Source organism: Nelumbo nucifera, chromosome 7, assembly GCF_055504915.1.
Source record: "Nelumbo nucifera cultivar China Antique chromosome 7, China Antique-T2T, whole genome shotgun sequence".
Lineage (NCBI taxonomy): Eukaryota > Viridiplantae > Streptophyta > Magnoliopsida > Proteales > Nelumbonaceae > Nelumbo > Nelumbo nucifera.
Window position 1 is genome coordinate 29,055,961 of NC_142655.1, and position 17,749 is coordinate 29,073,709.

The window sequence follows — 17,749 nt, forward strand, 5'->3', positions numbered from 1 at the left end:
AAACCAATTGATATTTACGCCTCATAAGAATTGGGATCTTCTACCAACAAAACATATTCCAACCCTCTACCAATATCATCTCACATTGTACATTTTTTTTTTGAGATTGAGACTCACTATAAAAGTGGGATCTGCCATGTATTTTGTTGGTAGGTGATTCAGTCCCCCCACAGCATATTCCAACTGTATATTGGGATTATCTCCCAATCACAACCTCAGAAGATGTTCCCAATGCACCTTGAGATGTGTATGTGGGGTGCGAAAACTACGCATGACACTAACTAATTCAGGTCTTCATTTTTCTTTTCAAATAAAAAATACGGACAGACTTAGATTTCTGAATTCCACTTTAAATTTATAAACATTCAAAATGTAAAAAACCCTATTCTATACATTAATGCCTGTCAATAAATTAGCATCAATTACAAGCTGGCACCTACTGACCCTGGCTGAACCGTCATTCTTCCATAATAAAAAATATTGAGTGTAAATACTATTTTATCCATTCGTCCTTAGCAACCCTTTTTTTGGGTAGAATAGAGAGATGATTTCGCTTGAGAATTGAGAGCAGAGGGCTGGTTTCAAAATTCAGAGTAGAAATGGAGAAAGGAGAGGAGGTGAGAAACAGACAGGTTCTACTAAGAGACTACGTCACTGGCCTCGTGAAAGAGACAGACATGATTCTGAGTACCGCCGGCAGTATCCGATTGAAGGTACCTGCAAGCTCCAAGGCGATTCTGGTGAAGAATCTCTATTTATCTTGCGATCCTTACATGCGAGGTCGAATGACGAAACTGGACTGTCCGAGTTACATTGATTCCTTCCTGCCTGGTTCGGTAATAATGCTTCTGGTTTTCCCTCCTTTTCCCTCGATTAATTAGTAGTTTAGGAAGAAACGTGCATGCCTTTCATAGTTTGAATGTGGGCTAGTTTGGACTTTGGCATTTTAGTTCAGGTACTGTGGAAGTAGAATTCATTGAGTGTAGTCGAACTCAGATGTATTGGTTTCAACAACAGGAAGCCAAAGAACCCTGCAGGCAAATCAAACTGAAAATGATCTTCTTGTTCTAATTTGAATTTGAATCCTTGATCTTGCTTTTTATATTTGGCTTTTGTTAAAAACTTGCAGGCCATAACTGGGTTTGGTGTGTCTAAAGTTTTGGATTCTGATCATCCAGAATTCAGAGAAGGAGACTTGGTTGGGGGGATGACGGGATGGGAAGAATACAGTCTCATTCAGATGCCTCAATTTCTGTTTAAAATTCATCATACTGATGTTCCTCTTTCCTATTACACTGGAATTCTTGGTAATCTGCTAGATTATTTAAAGTTCTTCACTTTACACATATCAGTAGGCGTTCTTTGAAAAATATGGCCTTGAATTCTTCTATAGAATTTTATGTACAATGAATTCTTCTATAGAATTTTATGGTTCCACCGTGGGAATATATATAAGGGATCCTTTCATTTGAATACATTGTCCAACCAGTGAACTGCTGGCAAGAGGATTTATGGAGTAACATGCATTGTTATAAGAGGATATGGTGTATTTCTGGCAAAACAACATTAATTCCTTATTTTAAGATTGAGCCAGAACTGTTTTTTTTGTTATAACTGGGTTTGGTGTGTCTAAAGTTTTGGATTCTGATCATCCAGAATTCAGAGAAGGAGACTTGGTTTGGGGGATGACGGGATGGGAAGAATACAGTCTCATTCAGATGCCTCAATTTCTGTTTAAAATTCATCATACTGATGTTCCTCTTTCCTATTACACTGGAATTCTTGGTAATCTGCTAGATTATTTAAAGTTCTTCACTTTACACATATCAGTAGGCGTTCTTTGAAAAACATGGCCTTGAATTCTTCTATAGAATTTTATGTACAATGAATTCTTCTTTAGAATTTTATGGTTCCACCGTGGGAATATATATAAGGGATCCTTTCATTTGAATACATTGTCCAACCAGTGAACTGCTGGCAAGAGGATTTATGGAGTAACATGCATTGTTATAAGAGGATATGGTGTATTTCTGGCAAAACAACATTAATTCCTTATTTTAAGATTGAGCCAGAACTGTTTTTTTTGTTATAAATTCTTACAATAGTTATTTCAAGATCTTCACAAACTAATGACACTAGGGTCCATTTTTCACAAAAGTACTGATATTTTAAAGGTTAGATGATTTGTCAGACATGTCCAAACCAGATGATTTTGGAGTGTCTGCAATTTAATGAATGACTCATTTACTTGGACACACTCAGAGACCTTGGACTACTCTTATATGTTTCTGATTATCATGTACTGAGTGAAAATACATATTAGCTATTATATATCTTTCCTGATCACAAATTTCAATCTATATTAATTTCTTTCTAGTTTTTAGTTTTTCTTGATCAATATTTCTTATCTTTTTGCTTCATCCTGCCAAGGATCTAATGCCATGTTTCTAATCTCACCTATCATGTACTTGGTGGGTGTAAATTGTATTTTTTCTGTCTTTCCAAGTTCACAAAGTTGAAAACTAGGCTAATTGCTTTTTAAATTTTTGGCTTCATCCCGATCGATAAGGAGTACCATGCTCCATCTAACTTTTATATGCTGACTGCTTCATAGGTATGCCGGGTATGACCGCTTATTTTGGTTTCTATGAGGTTTGCTCTCCCAAAAAAGGAGAATATGTGTTCATATCAGCAGCATTAGGTGCAGTTGGACAGCTTGTTGGACAGTTTGCTAAGTTAATGGGTTGCTATGTGGTTGGAAGTGCTGGAACCAATAAGAAGGTGAGATCCTGATGTTATCATTTCCAATGAAACTTCTTGTGCAAGCACCATAATTTTAGGCTTTTAGCTCATATCACAAGTTTGCTCAATTATATTAGATGATTCTAAGCATTCGATTTCATGGATCCTCTTGATGGTATGCCATATCTGGCATTGAAAAGATAAAGAATGTCACAGGTCAAATCCTTGGGATCATGCAATTAAGATGTTCTGAACCCTTGCATGCAAACCATGTATAAATATAAACTTGAACTGTTGTTAAATTGTCTTGTTCCTAAATGGTGTTTCTAATTTCCTCAAATAGAAATATTATGTTGAAGTGAACTGGAAATATAATATGCATGAATGCACATTTATGACATGGATGCTGGCAGAATCCAAACCTTATTTCTGGCTAAGCCCAGGCCAACATATTATGAAAGCTTGGGAGTTTCTTATATAAAACTCTATTTTTCTGCATTTATAACCCAAAATCCCACTGTATCTTGAAGAACTCTGAAAGAATGGATTGACCATGATACAGAATTTGGTAGTTACCATGAGTGCAATCTCTAACTTGTTTTCTCTTCCTCCTTTCCCACTTCTGTACGAAGGTTGATTTATTGAAGAACAAGTTTGGGTTTGATGAAGCTTTCAACTATAAAGAAGAGCATGACTTGGATGCTGCTTTAAAAAGGTCAGTTTCCATCTTCAAATGTGAGAACCTCAAATTATCTCATGGAAACATGGACTAAATTTATGGATATTTTATATTCATTTTGAGTGTTTCTGGCACATTTATTGTCCATTGTTTACATTTTAATCATTTGTTAGATATGCTGCTACACTTTTTACTGGATATTTTAATCAGATAAAGGAGCCCTTGGTAACATCTGAAGCAACTGAACTGAATAACTTATTGTTTTGTATTTTAGTGGATAAAATATTTAAGTAAGAAAATATTCAATGAAATTAAAAGACAAAGCAGTAAATCATTCGGTTACAGCCATTTCAGCTGTTTACAAACAGCCCTAAAGTACCTTTATGACTTAATGCTGAAATACCATCATCCCATTGTTTATGACGATGCTTGGACAACAGTTAATGATTAAAAAATACCTCCTCTCTTGATATTTTCCTTGCACTTTAATTTATCTTCATAAGCTTTGTGCTCCTTCCCAGTTATATTTGAAATTTACAGAAGTAACACCAAGTTGCCTTCTTTTTTGTGGGTGTGTTTTTCCCTGAAGTATTTAGTGTGAGATTAATTTTCTAAATAGAGGACAATTCAATAATTTTCAAGTACATACACCATTCTTACAAAAAAAAGTGCATACACCATTTGTTTGCAATTAATACTAATGATGAGAGAACACACAAGCAAGAATCTACCACCTACTCCCACGACTTCCATGCTCATCACTTTGAGAAGTTGCAGGCTTGAAACCCTTTTTGAACTACTGTCTAGGGGTGTCAGTGGACCAGGTTTGGGTTGGACCCATCTGAATCAAAATTAATTTGAACAGATTGGACGGACTGATAAGACACATTGAATTGGACCAGGTCCATTTGTAATGGATTTATTTTGGACTAGGCCAGATTGAACCAATTTCTGGTCCATTGAGATAAGATAAGAGTACGGGTGTCAATGACCAGGTTTGGGTTGGACACAATCTAAAACTAAAACCAATTTGAACAGTTTGGATGGTCCAGACATTGAATTGGACCAGTCCAGAAAGGTCCAAAATATTCATTGGATTGGATTGGACCTGATCCATCTATAGTGCACTCATACTCAATATCCGGTCAACCCTACTACTGTCCCTACATATGTTTTCTTCGTTTTGTTTTTCTTTGATTCGCATAATATTTGTTTTGTTCTATTTCAGGTATTTTCCAGAAGGTATTGACATTTACTTCGAGAATGTCGGAGGTAAGATGCTTGATGCAGTCCTCCTCAACATGAGGCTCCATGGCCGCATTTCTGTATGTGGATTGATTTCCCAGTACAACCTAGAACACTTGGAGGGAGTGCACAATTTGTTTTGTCTCATCAGTAAGAGGATTCGTATGGAAGGATTCATGGTTGCTGACTACTTCCACCTTTATCCCAAGTTCATGGAGTTCACTCTACCACTTATCAGAGAAGGGAAGATAGTTTATGTAGAAGATACAACTGAAGGTCTGGAGAGTGGGCCTGCGGCTCTAGTAGGACTCTTCTCTGGCTGCAATGTTGGAAAACAAGTAGTAGTAGTTGCCAAGCAATGAACATTGGTTGGACCTTCAAAGGCCTCCTACAATAAATTCTCTGACTTCTTCATGTTGAAAATTTTTAGCATATAATACTTGAACTCCATGTCAGTTGATATATAAAAAAACAAAATCTTTTCCTTTAAGGATGTGTTTGGTTTGAAGGAAATGTAGGGAAACCCATACAAGGTTTGTAAAGGTTTCCTTACCTTTCCCTTCTTTTCCCTACTTTTTCCTTTAAACCAAACATAGCCTAAGTGAATCATTTCACAATAGGACAAATGCCAAACCAAACCAAATTGCTTCAACCGCAGCTCAACCAAATGGACACAAGGTGTTAGGCTCACAATGAAACAGTTTATTTCTTGTCTTGAGCCCTATTGCAAGAGCTTCCACAAGAAAAGGTGCACAAGATCCCAGAAGTTGCACCAAAAGGCTTGATCACCCATTGATGAATAAAAAGAAATATAGTTTTAAAACCAGCCATCCATCGAATTTGGAAGCTGTGTAGTATTTTCTCTACTATGGTAGCATCGAAATAAGTGTTGAGCAATGATTCATTCCATCGCCTTGAGGGATCGAGTAAATCACTAATGCAAACAAGAGAATCAGAGTCACTTTGTTTAACAGAGGCATCCATAAAACCGAACCGTGGGGTATTTTTTCAAATGACCTAATTGGTTTTTTAAATATCTAAACTGAAATTGGACCGATGCAATCGGCTCACTGGTAAATCGGTTAACTGTGGTTCGATTTTTTGGTTGCTGCTGGTGCCGGACTGGTTGGTGCCGGTGGTGGTTGGTGGAGCCACAGAGAGGAAAGGTGAGAGACAAAGAGAGAGAAAGAAGGATCTCAGATGTTTCAAAATCACCGCCCACGGGCAGTCGATAGATGTTTCAAAAATACTAAATATACTGAATGGTGTTGGTGCTTGTTTGCTGGCGAGGTGGCAACCAGTGTTGCCACTTGGTGCTGGTGGTTGGTGCGGGCCGCGCGGTACTTTGAGAAAGACTAAGAGTCAAAGAAGATTAGGAGAGTAAGAGAGATTGAGAAGATAATGGAGAAACTAGAGAGACAAGAGAAAAGACAGAGTGAGAGAAGCTGAAAAGGTTTGGTTTCGAATTTCAAACTTCAAAGAGATAAAAAGGCTTGAGTGGTTCCGAGTTTCGAAGAGTCTGAAGTGGCAAACTGTTGAATCTTTTTGAAAAATAAAAAATATAATATATATACATATATATCGGTCGGTTCAATTAACTACCGGTTTTTTTAAATGATTAACTGAAACCGAACTGATTAATTCGGTCAACCAATTTTTCGGTTTGGTTTCAATCGATTCGATTTTTCGGGTTTTTTTTCTCACCCCTACATAAAACACCCATACGGGAAATGTTTAGATTTCAGTATAGAAACCCACAAGGAATCAAGTTCAGTGAGGATTCTCCATCCTACTCTATCCCAATACACAACACTGCAACAGCATGATGAGAGGAAGAGGAGGACTCCCAAAGAAATATCCAATAAAGTTCTTCCAGATCATTGTATATATATATATATAGTGGAGAGAAGACTCACACAGACAAAGATATGTTGGTATAGCATTAAGTACAAGTTTAATGAACGTCACTTGACTCTGTACAATAGATGAGAACAAAGCCTTCTTGCGGAGATTAAAGAACGGAGCACCAAGATACTTCTCCTTATCTGAAACACATTTCACATGCAAGAAACGTATCAACATTATTTCATTTACGCATGATGGACATTTTTACTAAGGCTCTGTTTGGAAGGAGTACAAATACATGCCTTAGTAAAAATCCTAGACTTCCCATGATTGATCTCCTGTCTTGAGCTCAACCCAAACAACCCTTAACTTTTTTTGAGGTAAAATAATGCACTCTTAACTAAAATGGCTAGTTTCAGTTTTTTGGGTTTTTTTTTATAAAAATACCCTCAACAACTATATAGAGGGGTATTTATGTATTTTGGTTTGGGGAGGGGGGGGAGAAAGAATGATACAAATGCCCCCCAACAGCTATATAAGAGCTAGTTTGGGGAGGCATTTTGGGTAAAATGATAAATAACTTTACAATGACCAAAATACCCCTCCCAACAACTAAAAAATGACTAGTTTTTAGGGTATTTTGAGCAATTGAATTATATTTTCAATTCCTATAAATAGCCCTATCATCCACCATTCTCATCACACCAATTCAACAATTCTCTTAATCTCTTCTCTAGTTCTCATACTCTCTCAAGTTTCAATCTTTCATACATTCTTTGATTCTCCAATTCTCAACTTTATTGAAGTTTCAATTTGGGAGGCTTAGACTATTGGAGTTGAAAGCCTTCAACTGTTGAAATCAAATTGAGATTCCAAACCAACAATCCGGGTAAGTGCAATTAAATTAATTTTTATTTTTTTAGAATTAAAAAAAATGGTCGGCTCCTCCCAAAACTATTTCCCCAACATGTTCATTGTTGATGATATCCAGTCGCAGCATGGTAATGTTAGCATCGATATGGATGCTATTGATATTAACAGAGCTTCCACCCCTAGTACTAATACTAGGGGAAAGAAAAAGAATGCCACTAAATTGATTAGCTTGGTTTGGAAAATATTTAAAGTAGAGGAGGTTCAGGGGAATGGAAAAAGAGTTGTTTGCCAAAAATATAGGAAAGATTTTATCTATTGTACCAAGGGTGGTACTGTTTATTTGAACAAACATTTGTTCACCCATGAGAAAGAAGAAGAAGAAGAAGAAGAAGAAGGGAGAAAAACAACACAAACACAAATTGGGCGTGGGGTATTTTGGTCATTATAAAGTCATTTATCACTTTACTTAAATACCCCCTAAATTAGTTGTTATATAGTTGTTGGAGGGTATTATTATCATTTTATCTCTCCCAAAATCAAAATACATAAATACCCCCTGTTTACCTGGTTATAGCTATTGGGGAGTATTTCTTTAAACTTCCCCCCCCCCCCACCAAAAAAAAAAGTTGAAATTAGCCATTGGGGGGGGGGAGGTCTCCAATGGCTAGTTCTTCAAGCAGGCCGAGCACAGTCCACTATGAGCCACGGGCAGCACAACACTATAGTGCGGGCCGTGTCATCTCAGCTTGTTGACCTGAAACCCTAGTCTCGACACGACCCATATAATCATACCGAGCCGCAGCACACCCGATGAACATTTGCTGCGGCCCAACCCAATTTACACCTCTACTCCCGTTGTGTAGCCCCATGAAAAAAAAATAACACTATTCTATGCCTTTGACATATCAACTTTGAGGGCAAAAACAATGGACTTTCCTTTTTTCTTTTTAATTAGTTGACCACTTCATCAATATTTATAATTGTCATAAAATGATAAGAACATGGTGAAAGTTTAGAAACTGTTTATACCACGAGATATATCGCCTACACCTAGTAATATGTGGATGGGGTGAGGGTTTGGCTATGCGAAAAAAATCTCCAAAGCCATTGAATGAAGGCGAAACAAAAGAAAAGTTGTCTCAAAAAAGCTTGCATTCGTATCAGAGCCAGGTTTCGATCCTGGGACCTGTGGGTTATGGGCCCACCACGCTTCCGCTGCGCCACTCTGATTTATTAATTTTACGTGTATTATTAACTAAAATAAAAGATTATAGTAATAATTTAAGTTAATTGTAAATGAGTCCAAGCTTTTAAAACTGAACAAAATAATTCAACTAGCCTACCACTTTTAAGACCTTTCTTATCATCTCTCTTCTTTCCATTAACTCCTTCAATTATCTCTGTTATTAATTACGCCATTAACTCTCTCTCCTCCAATAACTAATGCCATCAATTCTTATCTTCTCTCAGTTACTCAATTAAACTATCTAAAATTCATTAACCCTATCAATGTCTATATTCATTTCAATTTAATTATAATTTTATATCTATTAAATGCACTTACATTTAATTATAATTGTTAATAAAAAATAAAACTCCATCTAATTACAAATTATAGTATAATTAACTTCATAAAATTACTATTTACCTCATCATAAAAGATAAATTCTATTTAATTGCAATTTATAGGCTAAATAATCTATTTCCATTTAAAAATAATTAATCAAGTAAGTTGCATTTCAAAATAAAAAATTATTTACGTCACCCAACAATACAATTAGGGTGTATGTTTAAAATCTAAAATACATTTAATTATATTTAAAACCCATTTAAGTTACATTTTGAATTTAAAATTGTCTTAATTTACTTTCATTTCATTATAATTATTCACAAATTTAATTTTATAAAATAAAAGCGTTAATAAAAAATATCACAAATTATTCAATAGAAATCTTAAATTTAATTAATGCAAACAAAACATCAGAAAGCTATAATCCATTTACATTCCATCTAAAAATTATAAAATTTATAAAAACTTATTACTTCTAAAGATAGTTATATCAATTTAAATTCCATTTATAAATAATAAAAATCAAGACAAATTCAACTAACTATGTTTGATAAAAATTAAATATTAATAACAATAAGTAATTCATAAATTTAAAATTAAAATCAATTTACATTCTACATGAAAACAATAAAAGTTAAGTAATTTAACAAATTACTTAAATAAAAATCATTATTAATTTTTATTATTAATAAAAATAATTTTTACTAAAAGAAATTTTGAAATTAATAAAACTACATTTTATTAAAATTAATAAAAAGATAAAAAACTTGATAAAATTTATTTATCTTAATAAATTAATAAAAATAATAATATAAATTAAAAAATTAATATTCATTCAAAAATTATTTACAATGAGTATAAAATTAGTAGAAAATTATCTAATAATAATAAAATTAATAATTTTTGGAAAAATAATATAAAATAATACAAAGTGATGGTTTTTTTTTAATTAACATACAAAGTGATGGTTGAGTTGGACTCAGGCCTGGCCGCTTGGCTCAACTAAATGTCAGACTTAAGGATGTGTTTGCCCTTCATATCAATCACTCAAAGGTAAAGATGCAGCTTTAGATTCTCTTTATTTTTATTGTTAATAGACTTTTCATTGTTTTTTTTTTTTTTTCATCAGAAACCAGCCTCAATAGTAACTCCATGGGTGTTTTAGACATTTTGTTGTCTTTCTTAAATGATTCTACCTAGGGGTGCTCACGGTATTACCGATTTCTAGAAAACCGGTAACCAAAACCAAAATGAAGCCAATCAGTTAACTAATTGACCGGTTCAGTTAACCATTGGTTTGGTTCATCATTTTTTTTTAGTTTTTTATATTTATAATAAATATATAATAAAAACTAAAAATATATATAAAATATTATATTTTAAATAATAATATTATAAATGTATATATTTATATATAATGCATATTTATTAATTTATAATATATAGAAAATATAATATATAATATACATAAATATACGTATAATATATAGCATGGTTTTCAAAATAGGACCGGACCGGAAAAATCGGGAACCAGTTAGGTGACCGATTTCGGTTTTCCCCAAAACCGGAAGTTTGCCCAAAACCGTTGATTTTGGTCAACAAACCGCTGACCCGGGCGATTAACCATTCGAACAGATTTAATTGTTTTTTATTTTTTTGTTAGAATGAACTGACCTTTTGATTTGAATGGTCAAACCATTCGACCCAATAACTAGACCCCTGACTGGTTCAATATCCGAGTCATTTTTAAAAACCATAATATATAGAAATATATGTATATCAATCGGTTCGGTTAACCGCCGATTTTCTATACTAGTTAATCCAAACTAAACTAGCCGGTTCAATTCGATTTGATCTTATTGGTTCGATTCAATTTTTTTGATTTTTCTTGCTCACCCCTAATTTTACCAAAGGGATCTACTTGCAATTGTGTGAGAAAGTTGGAGGAGATTACAATATACCTTAAAATTGCCATGTGCCATGAATCATGCCACAGCGCGTGTCTCAAATTTTCTTATTTCGGCCTCTTGTCAACATATTGCAAGTAGACCTGTTCATGGGCTGGGTCGGGCTGGGCTTTCACTCTGTATTAACAGATTTTTCTAAGGCCCGAGCCTGAGCCCGAACTGACCATCGGGCCTACAATTTGGGCACGAGCCCGGCCCTCATAAAAAGCTCAAAGCCCGGGCCTAGGCCCGAGCCCGAAATTTAGTCCATACTGTTATTATTGTTGAAGCGGCCGAATAGAGAGAGAGAGAAATTATGAAGAAAAGAATAAAAAATGTATATATTAAATTATGAATATATATTTTAATAAATATTATATTATTTATATTTTATAAAATATATAATGCTGAGTCGGGCCGGGCCAGGCTCGAACTGGGCTTTTTTGATAAATCCCGAGCTCGACCCAAAACATAATTAGGCTTACTGTGTTAGGCTAGAGGTCAGGCCCACGGGCCTAATTACATTACCAAGCCCAATCGGGATGCGGACCGGGCTGGGCCGGGTCATTGGGCTACCCGACCCATGAACAGGTCTAATTGCAAGCATACGAGACGAGGAGACGAAGGAATAAGGCTGAAGGACGATTTCTTGGCATTAGTGTTCTCCTTCTTAATCTCTGTCCGACGTCCCTTTACTTACTTTCCAAGCAGAAGATGGCAAGCATACACTTGTCACCAACGTGTCACCGTTAATGTGTTCATCATGTTCTTCCAACCCAAGTCCATATTACAAATACTCAACGGAGGAGATAAACCCCACAAGCTTTCTGGGTTTTCTTGTATATTTGCAGAGAGAGAGGGAGTAATTTGATTTGTAGAGCAAAAATGGCTGAAGTAGAAGAGGTGAGAAACAAGCAGGTTCTACTAGGAGACTACGTTAATGGCTTCCCGAAAGAGACGGACATGTTTCTGAGCACTAAAACTATACAGTTGAAGGTGCCTGAAGGATCAAGGGCGGTTCTGGTGAAGAATCTCTACTTATCCTGCGATCCCTACATGCGAAATCGAATGACGAAGCCAGACGGCGAGCCGAGCATCGGTGATTCCTTCAAGCCTGGATCGGTAACTCTATATTAATTCTTTATTGTTCAAGTTGCCATTGATTTGGCTGTTGGAAGTGTTGTTTATTAAATTCTGAGCTGCAATTGGTGAAGAATGAAGATTTCAAAGAACGTAACTGAAGAAAATAAAATAATCTTCTAATGCTAATTTGAAGTGTTGATGAGATTGCTTCTCTGATTTTCTTGCTGGAAATTAACGTGCAGACTATAACTGGGTATGGTGTGGCTAAAGTTCTGGATTCTGGTGATCCAGACTTCAAAACAGGCGATCTCGTGTGGGGGATAACTGGATGGGAGGAGTACAGTCTTATAGATACAAAGCACGAATCCCTCTTCAAAATTCATCACACAGACATTCCTCTTTCTTTCTATACTGGAATTCTCGGTATTTTTGTCACACTCAGTTTATTAATTTTTCATGTTTGTGGGTCCTGAATAAAACTAAGATTTGGAAAGCTTAGTTCTATTTTTTTTATGAAATTAGCAGATTGCATATCCTGTTGAAGTTGCCTATTAGAAAACTTATCTGAAAGTCGTTTATTATGAGAAAGTTTTTTGTTGCGACCCGCTTCACAAAGTACGGTCCCTAATTATATTAGACCTGAATACGAAGAGTTATATATTTTGGGGTTTTCTTTATTGTAAATGTGAGTCTTTCTCTTGTAAGAGAGTATATGTGAGTATTTGGGGTTTTGGGTTTTCAGTGATTTGGGTGTATTGATTTCACACAGTGGATTTAATTTACATGAGCTAATTCACATAAATCTGTGTATCTTCTCTGTTTACTTCTCTTTTATCTCTGTTTTTCTTTCGATTTTGGGTGCCATTCGAATCTGTATTTTCAAGATGGAAGAACAGCCAACCCAAAAACAAATGAGCTGGTGTAAATCTAAAAATGTTTTCTAGCTAGTTGCAGATTAAGGTCCTCTCACAATCTCATTTGGGAAACTGTGTGAACATGTTTCCAGCTTTGCATGAAATTGTCCTTGAACTATTATTACATATAGCTTGTGTAAATCTTTAATTTCCAGCAGGTTGTGGATTGGGAAGAAAGTTCAGATGCTTTCTAAATTCTTGATGTTGGCTGCTCCAGGCTCCAGCTGACAGCCATATATATGATGATTTCTTCATAGGTATGCCTGGAATGACTGCTTATGCTGGGTTTTATGAGGTTTGCTCTCCTAAGAGAGGAGAGAATGTGCTCATATCAGCGGCATCAGGTGGAGTTGGTCAGCTTGTGGGACAGTTTGCCAAACTAATGGGTTGCTATGTGGTTGGAAGTGCTGGAAGCAAGGAAAAGGTCAGTCTCCCACATGATTGCTTTCTATGTCAATTTCAATCTAGACCCACATTTTGTTCCGTTTGTGTGCAGTGCAAATCTGAACTGGTATAAGAATTTTGCACCTGCTTCAGTTTTGCATCCATTCGTTTGTAGTTATGATTTGCACTCCCAAAATTAAATTTGTACCTTCTTGTCTCATATAACTCATGCATAATTGATAGAAAATTTGTTGCACCTTACTGTTATATCAATTCTTTCTCACGCAAAGTGGGGGCCACATCATTTTATTTCTTACATTTCCCAAATAAATAATCCTCCTGCTGCCTATATTCTCTTTCGTCTAAGGTGGAGTCGTGGAGAGTGGTTTACTTCCTACTTCACTTCTCTTCAGGTCTTTGAGTGGGCTTGGGTTGGGTTTTGTCAAATTAGCCTGAGCCCAAAACATTAGAAAATGTTTAGTCAGGCCAACCCGATCTGCACCCTCTAACTTCAGACAATCAAAGCCCCCTGCCACCGGGGCTGTGGTTAAGGGGATGGGGATGGGCCCAAAGCCTTCGGGCCACTTATGTTTCCCTCATCATCCTGCGTATTTCCATTCCCTTCTTAAAAATACATAATTTAGAGTTGCAAAAGTAATAAAAAAACTGATGATATAATATAATATAAATAATATAGTATAATATTATAATATAAATAATGTATAGAATATGTATAGAATATATATATATATATATATATATATATATATATATATAATTGGGTCATCACAACCAGATCGGGGTATATCCGAATTCGATCCATTAACTAAACAGATAAACTTTTCGGATCTGATCCAATTTATTAGGATCAAGAGAGGTATCCAAATCTGATTTTTATTGATTCGACTTATTTGCAGCCCTAGTGACACATTCACTTCATGAGTTATTCCCTAAATCGCTGGGGCTCGGAGTTTTAGGGGTTGCTTCAATTGGCGGGCCTCATTATGGAATTTGGCTCTGCTCTTCACAGACCTTGTAGTTACATCCCACCCTGTATTGCGAACATTTTCCTATAAATAATAAATACAAATACAGGAGATGTTTCTAATAGGCACACTCTGTGAGGAGCATATCACTAACTTCTCTTTTTCTTGACACATTAAGGTTGATTTATTGAAGAACAAGTTAGGGTTTGATGAAGCTTTCAACTATAAAGAAGAGCATGACTTGGATGCTGCTTTGAAAAGGTGAGTCTTTGGAATCCATCAACTATCAACTGGAAGCTGTGCAAAATGATCAATTAATTATCTTATTTAATGCATTAGTTTAACTTAATTATCATTATATAGAATGGATTATTTGACTTGCTTTAAACTGTCCCTCTAGGCTTCTAGTTCTCACTATCTAATTCCAGCCGGTGCCCCATATCATCCTTCTAGGAAGATGTCACCAAATCTACATTCAGAACTGGAATGCCATCATCTTGTAGATACCCCTAAAACCTGGCTTGCTCTGGCCCCCAAATAGTTGGCTCCAATAAGAGGTTAGGAGATTTTCTACATCAAAGGTTCCACCTGCCATAATTTTCATACATACCCAGAATGCAGATCTACTGTTTGAGATAATGCAGGAGATGCACTAACCACACCTAATGCCTCACAAACTTTTTAACATTAACATTGTTTTTGTCCTTGTACCAGTTTGCCATGAAATGGGTAAGGTTAGTCATCTTACTAATATCCCCTATTCCTCTTTATTCCCAAAACTACTTTCCTCGGAGTGTTGTTTGTTTGCTGTGCAAATCTAAACGGAATATAAATTTTGCACTTGCTTTAGTTTTACATGTGTTTGTTGTTCCCAACTAGGGCTGCAAGTTGGGCCGGGTTGAGGCCAACCCTATCCCAACCCTAACTTCTAAACCCCCAACCTTAACCCTAACCCAACCTAGCCTTCAATCCGATCAATCTACCCAACCCTGAGTTCTAAACCCTCAACCCAACCTAACCTTCAACCCGATCAATCTACCCAACCCTAACCCTAATTAAATTTCTTCAACTCTAACCCAATCCAACCCAATCCAAAGTCAACTTTGGGTTGGGCTCAACCCAACATTTTTCCCATCTCTTAAAATCTCATAAAATTATTTAATCTCAAATCTTAACTCAATTTTCACTATATATATGTTTTATTAGTATTTATTTGTTGATGTTTTAATTGGTTTTTTTAGTATAAAATTCAAAAATATGGGCAGCAAACATTAAAGAGGAGATGAAAAATAAAATATTCAAAAAAACATAAAATATGTTATTAATTTTATTTGGGATTAAGTGAAGTGATTATTTTAAAAGAAAAACATGATAGTATATAGTGAAGGTTATTCAACCAAGGTTCAAAAAATTGTTATGTATTGGCCCGTATCGGCTAATATGTATCGTATTGGGCCCTTCCCGATATGCCCTTATAGGGGTTGTATCGGGTCAGGGCCTGTTTTAGAGGGTAGTCGGGACTTAAACTAGCCTCTCTGAACCAAAATTGAAAAAAAAAATAAGTAGAATTAAAAAAAAATGGGCCGATACTAGCCGATACACCCTACTATGATATATATAATATATATTTATATATGACATATACTATAAAGTCAGGTTTGGGTTGTCCAAGGGGTCACTCTAATCCAACGCTTGGCTCATGAATTTCAATCCAATCCTAACCCTAACCCGAGCATTAAGGTTGGGTTCGGCCCAACCCTACCCAAGTTTCATTAAGGTTGATTTCTACTCCTTATCTGAATGCAAAAGTTGATTTTTCTGGTTTCCCCTCTCAATTCCCTAAGGTGGAAACTATGCCATTTTTCTTCCAACTTTACTCCCCCAAAACAAATTAATAATCTCTCCTATTTTACCTTTCACAAACAAAATCTGAGGCAAAAAGTAAACCAAAATTTACACCCAGTCCACTTGAACTCCTCTGCATTAATACCACTGCAAATGAAATTTGCACTTCATTTTCATACATTGTGCTGCTTGATTGTTGTCAGGTACTTTCCGAGAGGTATTGATATCTACTTCGAGAACGTAGGAGGGAAGATGCTCGACGCTGTCCTCCTCAACATGCGACCCCACGGCCGCATAGCTGCATGTGGGATGATCTCCCAATACAACCTGCCACAGCCTGAGGGAGTGCACAATCTGTTTTGTCTGATCACCAACCGGATCCGAATGCAAGGGTTTGTAGTTTTCGACTACTTTCATCTCTACCCCAGGTTTCTGGAGTTCGTTCTCCCAAATATCAGACAAGGGAAGATAGTTTATGTCGAAGATAAAGCTGTGGGTCTCGAGAGCGCGCCTGCAGCTCTAGCTGGACTCTTTTCTGGGCGCAATGTTGGAAAACAAGTAGTTGTAGTTGCTCGTGGATGATTACTTTCTTCCATGAATCTTCTAGTCTGGTTGATCCGTCTGTAGCAATGGGACAATTAATCAAATTGATGTAACTGTGTTCGGTGTTGTCAATGGACACATGATCATGATCTAAGCCTAAGCCTGGAGTAGAAGATATCAATTGGTAGATCCATGGAAATTCACGAATATTCTGAGACCAACAGAACTGAACTCATAGAATCACGCAAGGAGAGATCGTGATCTTTGTACGTTGGTTATAAAGGAGAATTATATTACAATAGATGTTGTGACGATAATAAATAATCTCGTATATGTAGTATATATTTCTTCACAGACGCAAGGGATCGAGCAGAGATCCAATCCAAAACTTCTATTGGAGTTGGAGGCTTCGATCTTCTTGACTTCTTGTTGTCTCATCCAATCCAACAGCGAAAATAAATCACTTCCATTCAATCTCCCATGATCTCAAATTCAGGTAGTTAAATTAAACATGAGACTCTAGTTCACGGGTTGGGTCAACTTTTTGTTAGGTCTGAATAGAAACCATTCCAGTTGGCTTGAGTATTAGCATTAGTTGGAACTCAGTTTTTGGTATCAATATCCAGGGCTCTTTTTGCAGTTATCACCAATTGTTATCCCATCCTATTAGTTATGCATTCTATGAGAAGATCTAGCTAGAACTAGGGGTGTCAATTTGGTCCAATCCGATTCAGTCCAATGTGAGTCCATTATAAATGGATCAGGTCCAATCTAATGAATGCTTTGGACCAATTTGGACCGGTCCAATTCAATGTCTGGATCATCCAATCTGTTTAAATTTGTTTTGATTTAGAATGGTTTCAACCCAAACTCGGTCCATTGATATATATATTACATATATTTTTAATCCAACCCAATCTGATATAAATTTGTAATCCAATCTAATAAATATTTTGGACTAGATTAGTCCAGTCCAATCTGTCTTATTGGTCCGTCCAACCCATTCAAATTGATTTTGGACTGGATGGGGTCCAATCCAAAACTGGTCCATTGACACCCTTAGCTAAAACCGGTCCATTAACACCCTTATCTGG

General features: G+C 36.0%; 2 protein-coding genes and 1 non-coding gene across 5 annotated transcripts; 2 read left to right on the forward strand and 1 right to left on the reverse strand.

The window, feature by feature from the left end:
• Positions 1–492: 492 nt before the first annotated feature.
• LOC104593341 (2-alkenal reductase (NADP(+)-dependent)-like) lies at positions 493–5,116 on the forward strand. 3 transcript variants are annotated; one of them, XM_088892118.1, is made up of 5 exons: positions 493–836; positions 1,130–1,307; positions 2,615–2,781; positions 3,375–3,457; positions 4,650–5,116. In XM_088892118.1, exons 1-5 carry the CDS (start codon positions 600–602, stop codon positions 5,026–5,028), a joined length of 1,044 nt encoding a protein of 347 aa, XP_088748244.1. In that variant the 5' UTR covers positions 493–599; the 3' UTR covers positions 5,029–5,116. The 3 variants fall into 3 exon arrangements, with proteins under 3 accessions (XP_088748244.1, XP_088748245.1, XP_088748243.1); XM_088892119.1 differs by lacking the exon at positions 1,130–1,307 and adding an exon at positions 1,591–1,785 and having other exon boundaries at positions 493–831; XM_088892117.1 differs by lacking the exons at positions 493–836; positions 1,130–1,307 and adding an exon at positions 1,594–1,785.
• A 3,426-nt stretch (positions 5,117–8,542) lies between these two features.
• TRNAM-CAU (transfer RNA methionine (anticodon CAU)) lies at positions 8,543–8,614 on the reverse strand. The gene has a single exon. It is a non-coding gene; the product is annotated as a tRNA-Met (tRNA).
• A 3,086-nt stretch (positions 8,615–11,700) lies between these two features.
• LOC104593340 (2-alkenal reductase (NADP(+)-dependent)-like) lies at positions 11,701–16,976 on the forward strand. Its single transcript, XM_010253098.3, has 5 exons — positions 11,701–12,022; positions 12,226–12,406; positions 13,155–13,321; positions 14,446–14,528; positions 16,316–16,976. The coding sequence occupies exons 1-5, from the start codon at positions 11,786–11,788 to the stop codon at positions 16,692–16,694; spliced, it is 1,047 nt and encodes a 348-aa protein (XP_010251400.1). The 5' UTR covers positions 11,701–11,785; the 3' UTR covers positions 16,695–16,976.
• Positions 16,977–17,749: the final 773 nt, after the last annotated feature.

Excerpts from the sequence above, each read along its gene's own strand:
- LOC104593341 (XM_088892119.1), top strand. The coding sequence starts at position 600 with ATGGAGAAAGGAGAGGAGGTGAGAAACAGACAGGTTCTACTAAGAGAC. Across the intron at positions 832-1,590 it reads CATTGATTCCTTCCTGCCTG|CCAGAACTGTTTTTTTTGTT; the intron begins GTTCGGTAATAA and ends TTTAAGATTGAG. Across the intron at positions 3,458-4,649 it reads TTGGATGCTGCTTTAAAAAG|GTATTTTCCAGAAGGTATTG; the intron begins GTCAGTTTCCAT and ends GTTCTATTTCAG.
- LOC104593340 (XM_010253098.3), top strand. The coding sequence starts at position 11,786 with ATGGCTGAAGTAGAAGAGGTGAGAAACAAGCAGGTTCTACTAGGAGAC. Across the intron at positions 12,023-12,225 it reads ATTCCTTCAAGCCTGGATCG|ACTATAACTGGGTATGGTGT; the intron begins GTAACTCTATAT and ends ATTAACGTGCAG. Across the intron at positions 13,322-14,445 it reads GTGCTGGAAGCAAGGAAAAG|GTTGATTTATTGAAGAACAA; the intron begins GTCAGTCTCCCA and ends TGACACATTAAG.